General features: G+C 36.6%; 1 protein-coding gene and 1 pseudogene across 1 annotated transcript in view; one reads left to right on the plus strand and one right to left on the minus strand.

The window, feature by feature from the left end:
* Positions 1-19,095, minus strand: part of CTTNBP2NL (CTTNBP2 N-terminal like) — a 53,444-nt gene that overhangs the window by 21,160 nt on the left and 13,189 nt on the right. Inside the window, exon 2 of the mRNA XM_040231046.1 lies at positions 15,330-15,437. Coding sequence (XP_040086980.1) covers positions 15,330-15,428 — 99 coding nt within the window. The 5' untranslated portion in view covers positions 15,429-15,437. The remainder of the gene's footprint in view (positions 1-15,329; positions 15,438-19,095) is intronic.
* Positions 1,603-6,915, plus strand: LOC120855395 (annotated as a pseudogene).

Consider the following 19,095-nt stretch of genomic DNA (forward strand, 5'->3'; position numbering starts at 1 on the left):
TAACAGACAATGTAGAAATTAACTTCAGCAATAAAATACTAAGAAAAAAAGCTCATAAATAAGATGTGTAAGGGTGTCTTCTTTCTCTAGTTGGGGGATTCTGAGGCAGCAGGATTTGAAGATGTATAACTGTGGGAGAGGTCTTAACTATCAATCTGATTTGAAGCAAGATTCTTCAATTACAAACACAGACTAATACTACAGGGAAATATGACAGGAAACAAGCTGTAAGGCCTTGGGAAAGGGGTTCTTGCTTGGCTGAGAAGTAAAAGTGTTCACAATTAAGTAAAAGTGTTCACAATTAAGTATCAAGTAAATAGTGAGTTTGGTCAAAGGGAGTGCAGAGACAGGGAGGAACGAAGAAAGGGGACCAGTATGGTTTGTGAACCACACCTCAGTGAGAACAAGATGTCAGGGCAGGCAGACAGAAGCAAGGACAGTGCTAATTATACATTCTAACAAGCTCTGTATCACAAGTCAGAGGACAGGAAGATGGCAATTTCTATTGTCACTGAAGCCTTATGCGGAGGGAGGTAGCTAGTTACTACTCAGTTTCAACCAGCTGGCTTAGGACTCCAGTCAGAAAAGGACTGTTTTTTAGAGAAAAGGATGAGGAAAGGGGTAAAGAAGTCAGGAATGAAAAGTAAAAAGTGGGCTCTTGGTGCATTGTGGGGTGTTTAATAATAATCTAAAATGTGAACTGGTAATGCTCCTCACTACAGGAAGGCACTGGATATATGGTGAAACCAAGCACGTGGAGGTTGATCACTGCTACTATTAATTCCAAGTGATTCTGACCCAAGACTATTTTTGAAGCCTTTGGAAAGACAAGTTTTATGTTTTAAGCACTTTAAAATTTCTATTACCATTATCCATTGAAAATGCACATACAAATAAATATTGAATAAAAATGAACCACACAAAGATGTTTAATAAAAGAATTTGAAAAAAAAAAAAAAAAGTGCATGGAAAGGGATTAGCATATGCCTGGGATCAGAACAGGAAATCTTTGTTTGGAGATACATAAGCCCTTCCTTTTTGTTTTTATTTTAAAGAGTGTTGATACCATTAGGAAACTTTAAATGTTACTGAAGACAAGAATGGGATAACCTAGACCCTTTCTCCATTTTAATCCATAAGGAACAGGAAAACTGTTTCTATTCTAAATCTAGAAAGACTTTGTTTTAGTTCTCTTTTCCTTTAATGATTTCTAGGATGAAAGATACTGTCAGGACAGGAAGGACAGGAGACTGAAAGGAAGATTTTAAAGAGAAAAGAACTCAGAGCTATCAATTTGGAAAGTAACTAAAGGAGGGATAATGAATATTTTGTGAAAGCCAAAAACAACAACACTGGAGAAATGGGGGATAAAGAAATATATCCCAAAAGATAAAGGACATGTGTAATTTAGACAGATGCCCACAGGGGTCCTTAGTTGAAAAGTGTAGGAAACATTATTTTTTGTAAATATATCCAGACAGATGAAGAAAGACAAGCAATGCTGTACCCTTAAAAAAGTACTGAACTGTTTTCCTTGATCCTCTCAAAACTCCCATTACTAACGACTTAGGAGATGCAGATCTCAATTTGATAGGAAAGGATATGGAGGTAAAATGTCAGTACACTTTTAAAATTTTTTAGTTGAATACAGATACACAGTGAACAAAGGTACATATCCTAATTATTTGGTATCCTTGACTAAAAATATGGAAACAAACACAAAGCAATAATTTCCTGTCTGAAGAACAAATTGTTCTTTCTTTGTACAGGGGTGAGATGTAAATAATGTCACTGAGTGGAAATTATCAGCAATAGTGAAATTATGAGACTTGTCCGCTGAAAAAAATGCACAATGTGAAAGTTGTGAGTTAAGTTTTATTTGGGTGCAGACTGGGAGAGAGCCTCTCAGATAGCCCTGAGGAAATGCCCCAAAGAGGTAAGAGGGAAGGTCCTGTATATATGATTCTGGTAATGGGAAAACATACAACCAGGCACACATTTTGGCAGAGGGTGCTGCTAGTCACAAGGAGCAGAAGTCTCCATTAACGATCTCATTGGTTTTCTACATATGAGAAGATGCAAGAAATTGGCTCATAAAACCTTCTCTTGACAATATTTACCTGAATTCCTGTTTTGCCAGTTTCTCCCAGGGCACAGAGTACCTCAATCCTGATCTCTGCCCTGAACTCCTTTTAGGGTGTGTTGAAGGTCAGTGACTGCAGTGGCTAGTGACTTCATTCTTGCAGAACCAGATGGCAAGTGGCAATTTTTAGTTGGCAAACTATATTTAGATACAAACTAGGTAAATCTCCTTTCTCAAAAATATGAATAAGTGGCAACCTATTTTTTGAGGCTTGAATACATTCAAGTTAAACTTAAAGGGCCTTAACTTATTTTCTCAGATGACAAATATTTCTGAAGAACTTTCTAGGGTCTATCAATAGATATGCAGCATGCAGTGCAGCAAGATAAAGTGCAAAGAAAAACAGAAAAAAGTATGCTTTAACTGTACAAAAATTTATTAGGTACACTTATATGAGAAGTTCTGTTTATGAAGTTTCAAATCAACAAGAGACTTCTGAATCAAATAATAATCTCGTACTCAGGTCTACCAAAGAATTCAGTCTTTTGTTGAACAGACGACACATTACGTATTGAATTAGATAAAAACTTTTTTTAACTTATGCATATTTTAGCACTCACTGGGAGAAGGTGACTTTTTGAGGCAGAATATACTTTTTGTTGTTATTAAACAATGAAATATTATGAACTACACATAATGGAACTGAAGACAGGAAAAATACTTTGAAGGGTAGTAGGTCTTTTGCTATGATATTAAAATTTCTTGGCTTCATACACATATGTTGTTAGCTTTATGTAATTTGAATCCATGACCTCTGAAAGAAACTTCCATGACCTCTGGAAGAATAATGTTTAGGTATCCTACACAAAGGCAGAATTTGAAAATCAGTCAGAAATTTAGTCTGCTTTTTGGGGAGAAAATCAGGAATATAGAGGTAGTAAGCTCATGCTTGCCCCAGGCATGCTATACTTCTCTACTCTCAACTATATTTTTGAGTTAATACAGATTTCTGTGAGAAGTATCAATTACCTGAAGTTTAAAAAGTAAATGTTCTTAACTCCTTGCCATCCCACTGCTCACACTGTATTTCTTAGAAATACAACTTTTATTTTAATTTCACCATTAGCAAGTGACTATTTTCTCATAAAATTTTAACTCCACAGATAAAGCTGAAGTCGTTTCTAAACATAACCCAATTTCTCTTTCTTTTCTGAAGGTTCTTAATATGACAGACATCCTTCTAGACATTTTTCAAGCATGTACATGTGTGTGTAGGGTGTGTGTGTGTATAATTTCACAGATACTATTTTCTGTGAAACTGTTCTGCAACTTGTTCTCACTTAGTGTGTCTTAAAGAGCTTTTGAAGACAGTAAATACATAGCTTTTGCTTTCTCATTAAAAAACATGTGATTATATTCCATAATAAGGATGTATCAATTATCCACCCATATTTTTACCTATATTTTTACTGATGGATATTTTAGGCTGATTATATTTTTCAATACTGTATTAAACAATACTGCAATGAACATCCTTGTGCACACACAAGAATGGTTTCGTGGAATAGACTTATTGCTGTGCTTTTCTAAGGAAATAATTTCCTATATAATAAAATTCTCAGCTTGATTCTATACATACTTCTCTTCCATAAGGATTTTCAGCAAATACACAAGATAGTTTCCATCCATCTTTCAAATTATTCCTACAACTGGCTGAACTGAAATACTAAATGATGGATCACAGGCTTTAACTTTAGAAGCAACTTCTTCATCTTTCTTTCTCTTCTCCTATGGGGACAATTAGAAATAACCTCTGATTAATCACAAATCACAAGGCTAAAGCATGCAAGGAAGACACAATAAGAGGAAGTAAAAATAACAGGAATAAGCTGTTTCCCTTTTTTATTTGTTTTAGTTTCAGACTGAAAAATGCAGTGAAATTCCCCACTGCTGTAATCTTTTCTGAAGCTTTCCCCAACTACTAGACAACTGTGTCTTCTCTAAATAGGTAGCATTTTACAAACTGAATTCTGCCTTTCTTTCCTCAAAGATGTAAGAAAAACAGCCCACTGGAAGATGTCAGTTAAATGGTAAATGTGCTTATTTTTCTGGTACCGTTATGCTTAAACATCCTAAATGCTACAATGTGTAATATAAATGATGACATATGATTAAAAAGCTATATCTTTTTTTACTTTTTTCTTAGAAAATAGCAAATAGTTGATATCAGACAATTATATATATATATATGCTTTTTCAGATTCTTTTCCATGATAGGTTATTATGAGATACTGAACACAGTTCCTAGTGCTATACAATAGGTCCTTGTTTATTCTTTATCTGTTTATCTATTTCATACACAATATTATATATCTGATAATCCCCAATTCCCAGTTTATCATTTCCTCCTTCCTCTTTGATAAGCATAAATTTGTTTTCTATGTCTATGAGTCTGTTTCTATTTTGTAAATAAGTTCATTTGTATCATTTTGATGTCTATTTCCTGTGATATGACATACTAAAATGCAATTTAAATGATTTAATGTAAAAAGATAATCATTAAATTTCTTTCAAATAGATAAACTGCTTTTGTTACTCCTAGGAAAGAGGTAATAATATTCTGTCAGAAGGTAAAAAAATGTCTATATTGTTTTTTCCTGTTTGATAAAAGTATCATAAGAAACCAATAAACTATTAAAACTATTAAAGTCAAAGGATAAAAGTTGCTTTAAAGGACAGCAGTTCATTAAAGTAGCAGAGGGTTTTTTTTTTTGTTTGTTTCTCTTTTGCAAATGTTTATGATTTGATTTTTAAATTAAAATTAACTTTTGCCATTGGGGAAAATAATTTGATTACTAAACTCTACTGCACAAAATTTGAAGTTAGAGAATTCTAGTTTCTAAGATGCCATGTGAGTGAAAGTTGTTCAGTCCTGTCTGACTCTTTGTAACCCCATGGAATTCTCCAGGCCAGAATACTGGAGTGGGTAGCCTTTTCCTTCTCCAGGGGATCTTCCCAACCCAGGGATCAAACCCAGGTTTCCCACATTGCAGGTGGATTCTTTACCAGATGAGCCACAAGGACGCCCAAGAATACTAGAGTGGGTAACCTATCCTTTCTCCAGCAGATCTTCCTGACCCAGGAATCAAACCAGGGTCTCCTGCATTGCAGGTGGCTTCTTGACCAACTGAACTATCAGGGAAGCCCAGAAGAGCCATAGGACAAAGCTAAAAAAGCTACTCCACATCAATCTACTTGATTTAAGAGAAACTCAGTAAGAAAGGGGATGAAATTCTTTTTCAGACAATATTTCAGAAACATAGCGAGGACATGAAAAAAAAAAGTGAAATGAAGTTGCTCAGTCGTGTCCGACTCTTTGCGACCCCATGGATGGTAGCCTACTACGTTCCTCCGTCCATGGGATTTTCCAGGCAGAAGTACTGGAGTGGGTTGCCATTTCCTTGTCCAGAGGATCTTCCTGACCCATGAATCAAACCCAGGTCTCCCGCACTGTAGGCAGACGCTTTACTGTCTGAGCCACCAGGGAAGTAGTTCTTGGATGAGGCCTGTGGGTGGAAGCAGCAGGTGCCTGGGCCCCAGCCATGCCACCTTGTTACAATGCCAGCATGGTTAGGATGGCATACACCTTGCAGCCCTCCTCTGTGTTAAGTAGTGGCCTGCCCAGATAGGCACAAACTCAAGACACTTCAAAAGAGCCTACTGCCTGTTAAGTCCAAAGAAGCTGGTGCTTCCAGACCTCATTCAGGAGGTCCAGAGAATGATGTTAGAAAAATCATCAGACCAAGACACGAGAATGGGCAGGTGAAAGCTACAGACACTGCCACCAGGAGGAACATCAGCAAGAGCCACAAATCACACAGTAAACTGAAATCAGAGGAAGAGCTCAAGGATAAGAACCAGCTCTTAAAGGCCATCAACCAGCAGTTGCACCAGAAGTTGACTGAAACTCAGGGAAAACTGAAGGACCTGACCCAGAAGGTGGAGCTAATGGAGAAGTTTTAGAACAACTGTTGGGCAGTTTTGGAGGGCAAGGGCCTCAACCCAGGCTGTGAGACCCTGGTATCATACATACCTAGACTCCACTACGGACCACATGGACTCTACGTTGCTGTTAGAAACTTTGCAAGATGAGCTGAAGCTTTTTAACGAAACAGCCAGAAAACAGATGGGAGGAGTTGCAGGTCTTAAAGGTAAGGCTGAAGATGAAAGAAGACGAGAGGACCCAGTTCAAAGAACAACAGACCTTATGTAACAGTCAGGTAAATGATTTTACAACAGTGCTTGAGGAAATGGAGCAGCTATTAGAAATATGATAAAAAGCAGGTGGCCACATGGCTCTCTCTTGGGGATAAACTTTCAGAGTAAGTCCCTTAGAACATCTGCTTCCTGGCCATCATCTTTTAGGACTCACCATCCTCACCATCCTCAGAATGAAAGCAGTTTCTGCAGTATGATTAAGGACAGTATATGCTGGCATGGCAGTTCCTCCTTCAAGCAAGTGTTCTTAGCCTTCAAATTGGCCAGCTCTCCTGAACCTCACAGTATGTATTTGAGGCCTAAGAAGAGATGAGGCCAGGAAGCTTGCATCAATCTTCTAGACAACAAAGTGGCAGAGCACTAGAATCAGGAGATGAAATGGCCACAGCCAGAGAAAGGTCACATTCAGATGTGCAGGAGCAAACAGTGGAGGACAGGTGCTCCACAGGAGACACCACTGAGGAACTATGCAGCCCCCTCCAAACTTAATACATTCTGTCCCATCCTGGTTGCGCTCTATAGTGAAAGTCAAAGTCGCCCAGTCGTGTCTGTCTCTTGCGACCCCATGGACTATATAGTCTATGGAATTTTCCAGGCCAGAATACTGGAGTGGGTAGTCTATCCCTTCTCCAGGGGATCTTCCCAACCCAGGGACTGAACCCAGGTATCCCACATTGCAGGTGGATTCTTTACCAACTGAGCAATCAGGGAGGCCTGGGCTGTATAACCTCATTGTAAATTTATGAACTTGAAGTCATCTGAAATGGCTTAATAAATGGGATGAAGGTCTAACAGTATCATCTATGAAACAATACATGTTGGAGCTTTTAATCTAAAAACCAATCAACCAAAAACCCAAAAAACAGATACAGAGAAAGCACATGACAAAATCTATTCTAAGTCTCAGCAAACTAGAAACAGAAGGACATTTCTTCAACTTGGTAAAGAACATCTATGAAGAACTACAGCTAGCATATTTAATGATGAAAGACTGTTTCCTCCCTAAGTTCAGAAACAAAACAAAGATATCCATACTACTTCTATTTAACTTTGTACTGGAGGTTCTAACCAATACAATAAGGCAATAAGTAGATGGAAATCAGATTAGAAAAAAATTAGTAAAATTGTCTTTATTTGCAAACATGATTATAGAAAATTCAATGAAATTTATAAAAAAGCTATTAGAACTAATACACGAGATTATTAAGGCTGCAGGATAAAGGATCAATATACAAAATCAATTTCATGTCTATATAATCAGAAATTAACATTAAAAAACAGTTATAATAATCATAAAACAATGAAAATAGTGATAAATCTGACAAAAGATATTAAAGACCTATACAATGAGGACTATAAAGCACTGCTGAGTAAATGGAGAGAAATATCATGTTCACGGATGAGCAATTAGGTGATTCTAAAATTCATATGGAAATGCCAAGACCCATGCATAAGCAAAACAATGTTCAAAAAGAACAGAAGTTGGAGGATTAACATTACCTAATTTTAAGACTTACATAAAAGGCCACAGTAATCAAGAAAATATGGTACAGGCATCAAGGTAGACAAGTGGAGAAATGGAATAGAACAGAAAATCCAGAAATAAGCTAAAAAAATATGGAAAATGGATTGTGACAGGGAGGCCAAAGCCATCTACAAAGGAAGGATAGTCTTTTTGACAAATGAGGCTAGAACAATTGTCTATCCGTAAGCAAAAATATTTATTATTTGATCCATATATTTTACCATATGACAAAACGAAGCTGTATCATAGATCCAAGTGTAAAACTTAAACTATAAAATTATAGAAACACAAGAGAAAAAGTTTCTGACATCAGTTTAGGCAAAGATTTCTTATATGACACTAAATATTAGTTATATGATACTAAAAGCAAAATCTATGAAAGAAACATTGATAAAATGGACTTCATCAAAATGAAAAACTTCTGCTCTTCAAAAGATACAGTTAAGAGTATGAAATCATAAGCCACAGACAGGGAGAAAATATTTGCAAGGCATATATCTATTAAAGTACTTGAATCCAGATATACAAGGAATGTTCAAAATGCAGTAATGAAAAAATCAATTTAAAAATGGGCAAAAGATTTGAACAAATATTTTATGGAAGAAAAACAACATAGACAGCAAATAAGCATGAAAAGATGCTCATCGTCATTAGTCAGCAGGGAAATTCAAATTAAAACTGCAATGTCAGATTATATACCTATTAGAAAGACTAAAACTGAAAGGACTGGCCATATCAAGTTCTGGTGAGGATGTGGAGCAAATGGAACTCTTATACATGCTGGTGGGAATGAAAATGGTAAAACTACTTTAGACAATTTGACCATTTCTTAAAAAGTTAAACATACATCTACCATGTAACATAGCCATTCTATTCCTAGGTATTCATCCAAAAGAAATATTAAGTGCATGTCCATACAAAGCCTTGTGTATGAATGTTCATAGGAACTTTATTTGCAATAGTCCAAAACTGGAAACAACGTAAATGTTCACTATTGTGAACTGACAAAACAAACACTGGACACTATGCTGTGCTGTACTTAGTTGCTCAGTTGTGACCCCATGGACTGTAGCTCGCCAGGCTCCTCTGTCCATGTGGATTCTCCAGGCAAGAATACTGGAGTGGGTTGTCATGCCCTCCTCCAGCGGATCTTTTCAACTCAGGGATTGAACCTAGGTCTCCTGCACTGCAGGTGGATTCTTTACTGTCTAAGCCACCAGGGAAGCCCAAGAATACTGGAGTGAGTAGCCTATCTGTTCTCCAACGGATCTTCTTGACCCAGGAATCGAACTGGGGTCTCCTGCATTGCAGGCGGATTCTTTACCAGCTGAGCTACTGGGGAAGCCCACAAGCCCACAATGGACACTACTTGGTAATGAAAGGAAAGAATTGTCAATACAACATCAACATAGATCTCAAGATAATTATACTGAGTCAAAGAACCAGGCCAAATAAAAGATTACATCCTGTAAGATTATTCCACTTACATAAAATTCCAGAAAATGTAAACTAACCTCTAGAGGATTGGTGCTTTTGAGGTGGGAGTTATGGGGAGGAGTTGGGAAGGTTAAGTTAAGGGGTTGCAAAGGGGCATGAGGAAAATTTGAGAGATGATGGATACGTACACTTATCTTGATGGTAGTAAAGGTTTCATGGGGGATACATACATGAAAACATCAATTTATATACATTAAATATATGCATGTCAATTTTATCTCAATAAAGCAAATAAAAAGCCAAAATACAACAAATATGTCAAATCAATCAGTAGAGAAGTAAGCAAAGAAATCAATGGAAAAAAATCAATCTGAAAAATGTTTCCACGCTGTCTCTGTGTTTCCTGTTTTCATTATAAAGGCAGAGAGAAGGGAATGCAATGTAACATCTGTCCCATGCCCCACAGTACACCCTTAACCCTTGCCAACTGTCTCAAAATACACACGTTAGGTTGTGAGGGTGGGGGTGGATCAGCTCAAAGCCATCAATTCCCATAAGAAAAACAAGCTACAGTACAAGCCCTTCTGATAATAAAGATTTTAATTTAAAATGTTCATCTTTCTTATGCTGTCTTATGAAGGACAGGATGCTATCAGTATATCTTGCTTTATGCAATGTATCTTTGTTCCTAAATAGATGAACTTTAAAACTTATGTTCTAATAATAATAACTAACAGTAAATGAGCACTGAGCACCTTGATTACCATTTGCTGTCTCACTTAATTCTTGAGATAATTGTGCCATTTTATTGATACAGGTTAACAGGGTAAGTAAATGGTCTAAGATCATACACTTAAATGGCAGAACTCAAACTTATGTCTGTCTAATATGAAAGCTCATGCTCTTAACAGCTACACTTACCTGAAGGTTCTAGTTGATAATTTAGTAGAATGCCTAATAATTACACCTTTATGCCTCTTTTTTGAAAGCTAGGATTTCATATATGCACATTATTCAGAGAGTAGGAATAAAGAGTATTAGCTATATAAATTCCAACTATATAAAACACATAAAAAAATGTGTTTTTTGGGGGGCCAGTCGCCATGGCCCCAGATGGCAACTGATTCTCTTCTAAAACACATTTCATAGTAAAGGTTATGAATGTACATCTAAAAACCTCATAATTCAATTCCCTAAATAAAGTTCTGCTTGATTCTTAATACCCCAGTTCTTATGTGGGCAGCAACTGGACTTCTTTCAGTTATAAGCTTATGTTCATGTGATCTTTTAGCAAAGATTTAAATTACCTACTCCAATTCTAAAATCTCTTCCTAAAAATCATTTATCAAAATGGGATCATTTTTGGTCAAAGAACTGTTACGTCCAGGCTTATGAGAGACAAAGAATGCTTCAACTTTGAGTACATTTAAATATATTCACAGATCTGTTATCATGTGAGTATATATCTGATTTTGTTTTCAATGCAAACACACTTGACAAGCTTACTAGTACAGGACAATGTCTGTTTTTTGCCAAATTCAATTTTACTTTCCTCATCTCAGACCAGCCTTCATAATAACCTGCTTCCAAAAAAAGCACAAGGCCATGACCAAAAGCAGATGGCACACTCCACTTACAGTGAACGTGTACTTGTGATTTTCCTAGGCCACAGCACCTTCCATGCTAGCTTTTGTCTGTTCTATATTTTTGGCACTGCCATAAGATCCTTATAATTATTATTATTTTAATAATATTTTTGGAAAAAGTAAATATTGTTAACACAGACATATATGTAACATCAATTTTTTAATTTTTAACTCTGGCAGTTTAAAAAACTCCCAATAGTTAAATATTACAGCCTCAAACTCTTAAATATATTTCTAACCTTGTCCTGCCTACAACATTTTTGTCTGCACATTTTCTCACCTAGGGAATTCTGCAATGGCTTTTGGCCAAAACCAACAGTTATATCCTAGACGTTAGAAGAGTTATACCTGTTTTAAGACTGAGGCATCAGTGGAAAGGAATTCAAGACTCTTTAAGCTTATTCTATGTGAAAGTTGTAATACTTCACCATTTATTATTGCAAAAGCAATTTAAAGAATGCTTTAAAATAAAATGATACTAATCATGGTAGATTCTACTTAATCATAGCTAAGGGTGTCTTTGCATCAGATCTGAGACACGCAGATATAATATACACAACATGGAAGGTTCAAACTGTTTAACTTTTATTGACAGTCAAATCTATTTTCCAAATTTTAAAAATGAGTGTTTCCTCTTCTTTTTCTAGAGTAATGAGACCCTGTTGGGAGGCTTTTTCTAGATTTTCTTAGAATTAATGAACTGAGCTTCTCCTGCTGAACTGTGTGGTTCCAATCCAACCTCTCCTGGACAGTTCATGAGCTATGTCATCTGCTTTCACTGTGGAAGGGATTCCCATAGTGTTCTCATTCATGTAAATGAAGTGGTCAAATCAAAGGGAGAGACTTTCATTAAGACGGCTTTTCTCTGACGTAATGCCTTCTAAAACAGAAAATCATTTTATATAAAGTTCATTTAGGATCAAATATGGTATAAACAGCCTCTAACAATTATTCTTCAAATACTGAAGAGCTGAATATTACATTATTTTCTATTGAATTCCTTGGTTCTATGCCAAACATGTCTTGGCTGCAACAGAAGAGTGAGGAGGCTTTTATATTTTGGGGAGAAAAAGAACTATGAAGGCTCTACAAGGGTGTATTTGCAATCTGAAACTGCAGAAATTCTGGAAAATGAATGAAGCTCTTTTACAATTATAACTTTATAGGTAGGATTTACTTACAAACTACAGGAACTTTTATAATACATCCCTATATAAATCTAACCCTTGCCAATGGGACTTACTATTTATTTAACAGCAACAGTGAACCATATGGTTTTGTTCAGACATGCAAGGTTAAAGAATAGATTTTATATCCAGGAAAAATCTCTCTTAAAGGTAAAGAGAAAAAAAAAAAGGCAAAACAAAAACCTTAAAACATAAAGGGAAAACCAATCCATAGCTATTTAAGAACAAAGACCAAAACCTTTTCAACCAGCTAAGCATGAATTAAGACAGAATACTAAATCGAAGAAAATTAGCGAGCTGTCATATTAGTTCAAGAACAGCAACAGTGTTTGTTGCTAAGCAAGAGTTATACAGAAAGAATGCAGTAAAATCTTGACATATTACAGAACCAAGAACAACAACAACAAAAGCCCAAACAAAAAATCACTCCACAAATAAAACAAGATTTCATTTTCAGAATCTGATATGGCAGTTGCTTTTCTCAAAGGACTGAAACAATTTTGACCCCCCACTGCTACTTAGTCTAACAATAGACTGTTTAAAGATATATCACTTCTGGTGAAGCTATTCATTTCACCTAAACCTCATATAGTTTAAATCTTAGAAGAGAACTTTACCACCTACAGGCTGTATGCACAGACTAAATACACTTGTGCCTGATTCTGAATGGTATCTTATTTCAAAATGCCCTCTTAACTACAGCTCTTGCTTCTCAAGCTGTGCTTTCAACTTGTCAGAAGCTGCCTACAGTAACTAAAATTGGATTCACACAGAAAAAAAAATTTTATTTTAGGAAAACATATGCAGTAAGTACCTTAGCATCTGTTAACATTAAAACCAGAAGGCAGTATGTTACATAGGGCAGGCTGTAAAATTTAATAATTCATAACATTCATTTTGAAATATTATAGCAATCTTTAAAAACAATGGCATACATTTCCTCTGTTCAACAAATATCCATTCAGAATCCGGTATGGAATATTTTTTGAATATGGATATTCAAATATCCATTCAGCCAGGTGCTGAGGATATAAGGATTAGCAAAACAATCATAAAGCTCCACAGGTTTTTAAAGCTAGAAAGCAAAGAGGTCATCTTCCAATTTTTCTATTAGAGGAAGCCATTCCTCAACCCCTATCCCAATTAGGAGAGGGCTGAGGCCCACAAGTTTTTGTGTAAGTCAGTTGCGATATATATGGGAAACTTCTTCCTGGAATCCCAGTGCAGACAGGCACAGATCCTCAGGTGAGCCTTTTTAACATGTTGCCAAACTACTGTAGTTTCCAAATTCTGATTGCTATTTATAACAATGCTGCTCTTGGGAAACGCTTTCTGAGTTCTAAGAGGACATGAGCAAAGCATTTTCTGGTTCAGCCTAGGCAGTGGAACCCTTCTACGTCTAACCTGGTAATTCCTATGGAGAGGAGAGCCAGAAGTCTCAGATGAGAACAAGAGAAGGAAGCAGGAAAAACAACTCACTTTAGGAGTAAGGATAGGGAATGAGCTCAAACTTTCTTCAACCTTCTTTTTCTTTTCTCTTCACTGATCAGATAAAGTGAAGTGAGTGAAGTCGCTCAGTCGTGTCCAACTCTTTGCGACCCCTTGGACTTGTAGCCCGCCAGGCTCCTCCGTCCATGGGATTTTCCAGGCAAGAATACTGGAGTGGGTTGCCATTTATCAGATAAGTATGTGATAATAAATGGGAAGGTGTCCTGGGTGTAATCAGTTTAGGATGGGGTTATGAGAAACAGTTTTCAGGGATGTACAGGGAAAGGACGAGAAATCCCCACGAGTGACAAAAGGGGAAGACCTGTGGATGTGGCAGAAATGAGTCACCAGCCAGAGTAAACATTTATATGTAATATATGTTGGCAGGGGAGTCACTGAAAAGTTAGCCTGTTGAGGGCACACTAGAAACATCCATTCAAATGATTAGCTACCGTTGACTGTTTCTTGGATATGGGGTATATGATATGTGCTGAGAGAATACAAATAAAGGGAAAAGAAGAAATGAATCCTACACCACTGGAGTACTTACAATGCCATGCAAATTACAGTGTTACACAGAAATACTAGTTATTAATCATTTATTCTTATTACAGACAAGGAAGCTTTGTTTCAGACAGACTGAATGACTTGACCAAGGTCACACAGTCATGCTTAGTGGCAGAACAGGCAGACTCGAGCAATGAACTTTATATTTGACTAGGCATGTGTCAAAGTCATAAACATGTGATCTTCAGGGATGCCATGTAAACTAAGACTGAAGTAAGCGGGGAAAGGAAAATAAGTCAGACTCCACCCCCAATCAGAAGGCAACTGCCTCATGTACTTTGGAGAAATTAAACCGCTGGAAATCACTCATCACACATTACAAAGCTACAAAAAAAGAAAGAAAAAGAAAAAAGCAATAGCTTTCAGCAGAGACTATGCTTTTTTCAGCATGCCCAAGTCTCATCTTTGGTCACTTCTCTCATTTTGGGTGTATCGTCTTCCTATTACTCAAACAGATCCCTTAAAGTCTTTTCCTTCCCTCTCCAAATCTGATTTCAGGACAGATTAGAAAACATCCTTCTCAAGGTGTAGAAGATTCATGACACTTTAAAGAAGTTATGCCCTTATATTGTTTTTTAAATTAGACTTTATTTTTTAGATTAATTTTGGGTTTGCAGCAAAATTGAATAGAAAGTAGATTTCCCATAACCATCTCCTCCCCATTCCTGGGTATTTTAATAGATATCAAATACTGAAACAAAAGTAAGAATTTTTAATCTGGGGTCTAGGGAAATCTATTTATAGTCTTAATGGAGTCCTTGATCTATCAGATGATATATCCTGAATTATGGAATATGGTTGTATACAGATTTTTAAGAAAGTAGGTTTCATCAAGTTCTCAAGGGGTTGGCATTCAGAAACAGCTAAAGGCACTAAGGTAAAGAATCAGGTTCAAGTCCAGACATCAGGTAGGGAGACTAAAGGAATTATTTGGAAGCAGAAAGGCTTTATCAGAGTCCCCAAATCATATCATATGGGTGGCTACTATAGCAAGTATCAATGTGTATATACCAAGGCCTCTTAACTTCAACTAGGACTATAGAAATATCCTAGTTAAGCAAAGAAATGGCTTTCAAACATATGATGGCCACTCTCTCTCTCTTTTTTAAAAAACATACCTTTAAAGCTTCTATAACGAGGTCCCTTGCTTCAAGCTCTCCTTCAAGAATACTGAATAGTGTTAGGAGTTCTGGCTTGCTGAGTTTTTCCAGATTCATCCTGAAAGCCTAAAACAAGGACAATAATCAGATAATCTCCAGAAGACAGAGGTAATCCGATACTATTTAAGAAAAAATAAAGTGAGATAAGAGCAAGAATTACAGTAGAAAATACTTTTAAGAAAGGAAATGGTTAACTAGGAATAAAACTACCATATAACTCAGAAATCCCACTCCTGGGCATATACCCGGAGAAAACCATAACTGAAAATGACACATGTACCCAGTGTTCGTTGCAGCACTATTTATAATAGCTAGGACATGGAAGCAGCCTCGATGTCTACTGACAGATGAGTGGGTAAAGAAGCTGTGGAACATATATACGATGAAATATTACTCAGCCATAAAAAGAAACACATGTGAGTCAGTTCTAATGAGGTAGATGAACCTAGAGCCCATTTATACAGAGAGAACTAAGTCAGAAAGAGAAAAACAAGTATCACAAATTAAGGCACATATATGGAATCTAGAAAGACGGTACTGATGAGCTTATTCGCAGGGCAGTGATGGAGACAGACACAGAGAAGAGACTTGTGGACACAGTGGGGGATGAAGAGGGTGGGGCATTGCCGTGTGTACAGCACACAGCTGGTAGGGATTTGACGCAGGGAGCTCAACCCAGTGCTCAGTGACAACCTTGAGGGGTGCGATGGGGTAGGAGGTGGGAGAGAGGTTCAAGAGGGAGACTTATGTATACCTATGGCTGATCCATGCTGATGTATGCAGAAACCAACACAATATTGTAAAGCAATTATCCTCCAATTAAAAATAAAATTTAAAAAAGAAAGGAAATGGTTGTAATTAAATGTAAAAATAATTTTCTGATGTTAATCATAAACTGAGCAGTAAACAAAAATAAAATTCATTTTAATTATTGACTTTATCACCATTTACAAAGATCAGATTTTCATTATTTTTCCCTCCTGGCATATATTCAAACATCCTAGAAGGTCTCAGAAAGAATTGTTATCGTTCAGTTGCTAAGTTGTGTCTAGCTCTTTTGCGACTCCATGGACTACAACTTGCCAGAGTTCTCTGAAACAATTAGTCACTAGTTTTATTCACTAGAAGTTCAGGTAAAATTTTGTAATAATGAATACTATTTCACTGAAAAATTGTTATACCATAAAAAGATATTCTACTTTTAGATAACCAAACTCTAAAACTGTATATAAAACACTCTGGGATCCCTCTGAAATTGGCTGAAATCAATTTAAGCAAAGATAATGTATGGTAGGACTACAGGAGAAATTTTTCTTTTAAATTGTCTACTTGCACAGAGAACATCTATCACAATATTTATATTTCATAGTAAAATAAGACTTAAGTGGAACCATGTACAAATGTACTTTTAAATGAGTGCTTAAAATATATTGTTTAAACATCTTAATTGGCCAGGCTATTATAAACTGAATTTATTTGACTTAACAAGTTCACATTTCTATGAAGTCTTGCATCTTTTAAAATATGTTAAATGGCAAAATGCATGGCACAAATTTAACCCTTTCCATAAGATTAATTTCTCACAAACCACACATAGATAAAAGTTAGACTATGATACAATCTTTGAAGGCTCTTCTGACTATTGTGTATGGTAAGATACATTTTATAACTTATAAAATAGAACAAAAACTGTTTTCCCTCTCCCATGCTCTACTTTTAAATTGCCACACTCATGTATTTTTTTTTTCCAAAGTGAATCACAACATGACTAGTTCACACACCCTCTAGTAACTCCCAATTCCTATGAGCACATTAAATTTTAGGAGGCACACAAAAGAGTCATTGATTCCTTTTAGAACTACTGCCTTTAAGCGAATGAGAGCATGTAGAAAATATACACTTCACTGTGTTGTTAGATATCCTTCCAGAACATGCTGTAGGGATCTTTTGCCACATGGTAAAATATGTTCAATGTAACTTCAGCTCTAACTGCTACATTTCTAAATGGTGAGGGTTAGCGACCAGTAAGAAATTCTCATGTAAGTATTAGAGAGATACCTCACAACGGTTACTTTAAAAATAAAAACTAAAAAACAAACAAATAAACAAAACCCCCCAAACCCACAAACCTAATAAAGCTACACTTAAAGACAGTATGTTGGAAAAAACATATTACTTTGCAGTCAGATAGATGCTAGGTTGACATCTTCGTTGTGTGACTGGACAAGTGTTCTGAGTCCCAGTTTTCCTATCTGTTAAAGTGAAATGATATCTAACTCATAGGATTGCTGTAAAGATTGAGTTAATAAATACAAAACATCTTGCCAAGCTCCTGATACAAGGTGATCAATGCTTTAATTATTAGGAACTACTATCCTGAAAGAGGAGAGTGAAAAGTTGGCTTAAAGCTCAACATTCAGAAAATGAAGATCATGGCATCTGGTCCTATCACTTCATGGGAAATAGATGGGCAAACAGTAGAAACAGTGTCAGACTTTATTTTTTTGGGCTCCAAAATCACTGCAGATGGTGACTGCAGCCAGGAAATTAAAAGATGCTTACTCCTTGGAAGAAAAGTTATGACCAACCTAGATAGCATATTCAAAAGCAGAGACATTACTTTGCCAACAAAGGTCCGTCTAGTCAAGGCTATGGTTTTTCCTGTGGTCACGTATGGATGTGAGAGTTGGACTGTGAAGAAAGCTGAGCCCCAAAGAATTGATGCTTTTGAACTGTGGTGTTGGAGAAGACTCTTGAGAGTCCCTTGGCCTGCAAGGAGATCCAACCAGTCCATTCTAAAGGAGATCAGCCCTGGGATTTCTTTAGAGGGAATGATGCTAAAGCTGAAACTCCAGTACTTTGGCCACCTCATGCGAAGAGTTGACTCATTGGAAAAATCTCTGATGCTGGGAGGGATTGGGGGCAGGAGGAGAAGGGGATGACAGAGGATGAGATGGCTGCATGGCATCACGGACTCAATGGACGTGAGTTTGAATGAACTCTGGGAGTTGGTGATGGACAGGGAGGCCTGGCGTGCTGCAATTCATGGGGTCGCAAAGAGTCGGACATGACTGAGCGACTAAACTGAACTGATCCTCTCTCATTTTCCAAAAGAATTCTGAGAAAGGCATTACCAAAACTGGGGACAGTCAAGATCAATTACTTTAGAAATAAGTGACTCTGGCTACCCTTCTGTAGTTGGGAACCACAGATAAAGAAGGATGATAGATAGCATGCTGGAGTGAAGAGTCGTGAGGAATTTAAACTACCATTTGAGTCACTTTTGTTTTTAGATGAAATCCCCCATTTCCTGATGGTTTCATGTTTTAATCTCTCAAGGATATTATAAAGCAGAGGAATCATTTTATATCTTTCTTCACCTCTCCCCTTATATTAAGAGGAATAATGAGCACTTGGTAAAGGGAGTCTATAAATACTAACTGCACTAGTTGAGTAAATCAACTAGGAATGGAGCCAAAATGTATTTCCTTCAATATTTTTTTATTCCTTAAGTATTCTCATTAAGAAATCTAAAACTGTGGTTTAAGGAAGCAGTGTGATGAGTGAAGAATGTAGAATTTCAGTCTCAGCCCTGCTACTAATCAGCTATATGGCTTTGAGGGAAAAAAAAAAATTATCTAGCTGCTCTAGCACTGAGTTTCCTCACAGATGAACTCAAATACACTAGATAATCTCTAAAGTCCTTCATGGTTCCATTCGAAGC

The sequence above is a fragment of the Oryx dammah genome, unplaced genomic scaffold (assembly GCF_014754425.2).
Source record: "Oryx dammah isolate SB20612 unplaced genomic scaffold, SCBI_Odam_1.1 HiC_scaffold_28, whole genome shotgun sequence".
Lineage (NCBI taxonomy): Eukaryota > Metazoa > Chordata > Mammalia > Artiodactyla > Bovidae > Oryx > Oryx dammah.